The 968-nt window shown below is 40.5% G+C and overlaps 1 protein-coding gene across 1 annotated transcript; it reads right to left on the bottom strand.

Moving 5' to 3' along the window:
* On the bottom strand, nucleotides 55–968 carry LOC104763747 (methyl-CpG-binding domain-containing protein 9-like; the record flags this gene model as incomplete). Its single annotated transcript, XM_010487117.1, is given in 2 exon segments — nucleotides 55–790; nucleotides 893–968. Coding segments are annotated over 2 exon segments (388 nt in total), but the record flags the coding sequence as incomplete, so codon positions are not given.

The following is a 968-nucleotide window of genomic DNA, read 5'->3' as shown; positions in this document are numbered from 1 at the left end:
ACCAATATATAAAATCAGTTAACTTCTTCTTCAGAAAAAAAAAGGTTGAACTTCTTCTTCAGAAAGCCCTCTCCATTAAAGAGATAGAGAGATTTATAAAGAATTGAAGTGTTTCCGTTCTAACATCAGTTAATGCCTAAAAAGCGACTTTTGATACTAATTAATTCCACATTAGTCAGTCTTCTTCTACATATTATGTGTACACATACTCTCTCAAGCTCATTCACCTCTTGAACCGCCGTTCCATTCCATGAACCGGACTTAGGCCTCTCATGTCATGATGAACCACCAAAAACATCCGCAACTTACAGGTCCGCTTCCAGACATAGATAGAAGAAGCATTGCCTATATCTACAACATACACATTGGCTCCACTTTGACTTCACCGGAAAAAACAAAAAAACAAAATCCACATTTCCGGCTTACATTCTCACGAGGCTGTGCCCGCTGAGCTTTTCCGGTGGGTTCAAATAAGTTACTATGACACCTCGGGTTCTTTCCTCTTCTTACCAGATCGCCTGTTTGCTCTGCTGCTTCTTTCTTGTGAATCTGAAACCGGTTGCGACTTCTCGTCTGGTAAGCTGATGATCGGCTTTGTTTCATCCATGGGATCTGATGGAGTTATGAGTTTATCGTACATAATAGCTGCATCAAGGGAGAAAATACGGACGGATAACGCCGAGAGAGTCGATATTTTAGCAGCCGCTGAAAGGGAAGACCAGTACCACCATGCATTTTTCAAGTACCCTGTCTTAACCATGTCTTCTAGCACAATTGTTGCCTGAACCAACTGAAATAAAATATGAAACGCATAAAAATTAGAAAATCCAGTTTGATCTGTGTATCTATAGATAGAGAGGAGGAAGGGTGCTAATTAAGGATTAAACCAAACCTCATAAATGCTTTGCGCGGATTTAACAAATATACGCCAAGCTCTTCTACGGTCTGGATGTGATTTCGACGGTCTT

The sequence above is a fragment of the Camelina sativa genome, chromosome 19 (assembly GCF_000633955.1).
Source record: "Camelina sativa cultivar DH55 chromosome 19, Cs, whole genome shotgun sequence".
Classification (NCBI taxonomy): domain Eukaryota; kingdom Viridiplantae; phylum Streptophyta; class Magnoliopsida; order Brassicales; family Brassicaceae; genus Camelina; species Camelina sativa.
Note: the sequence above shows the minus strand (reverse complement) of the source record. Positions and strands in the feature narration are given on the sequence as shown.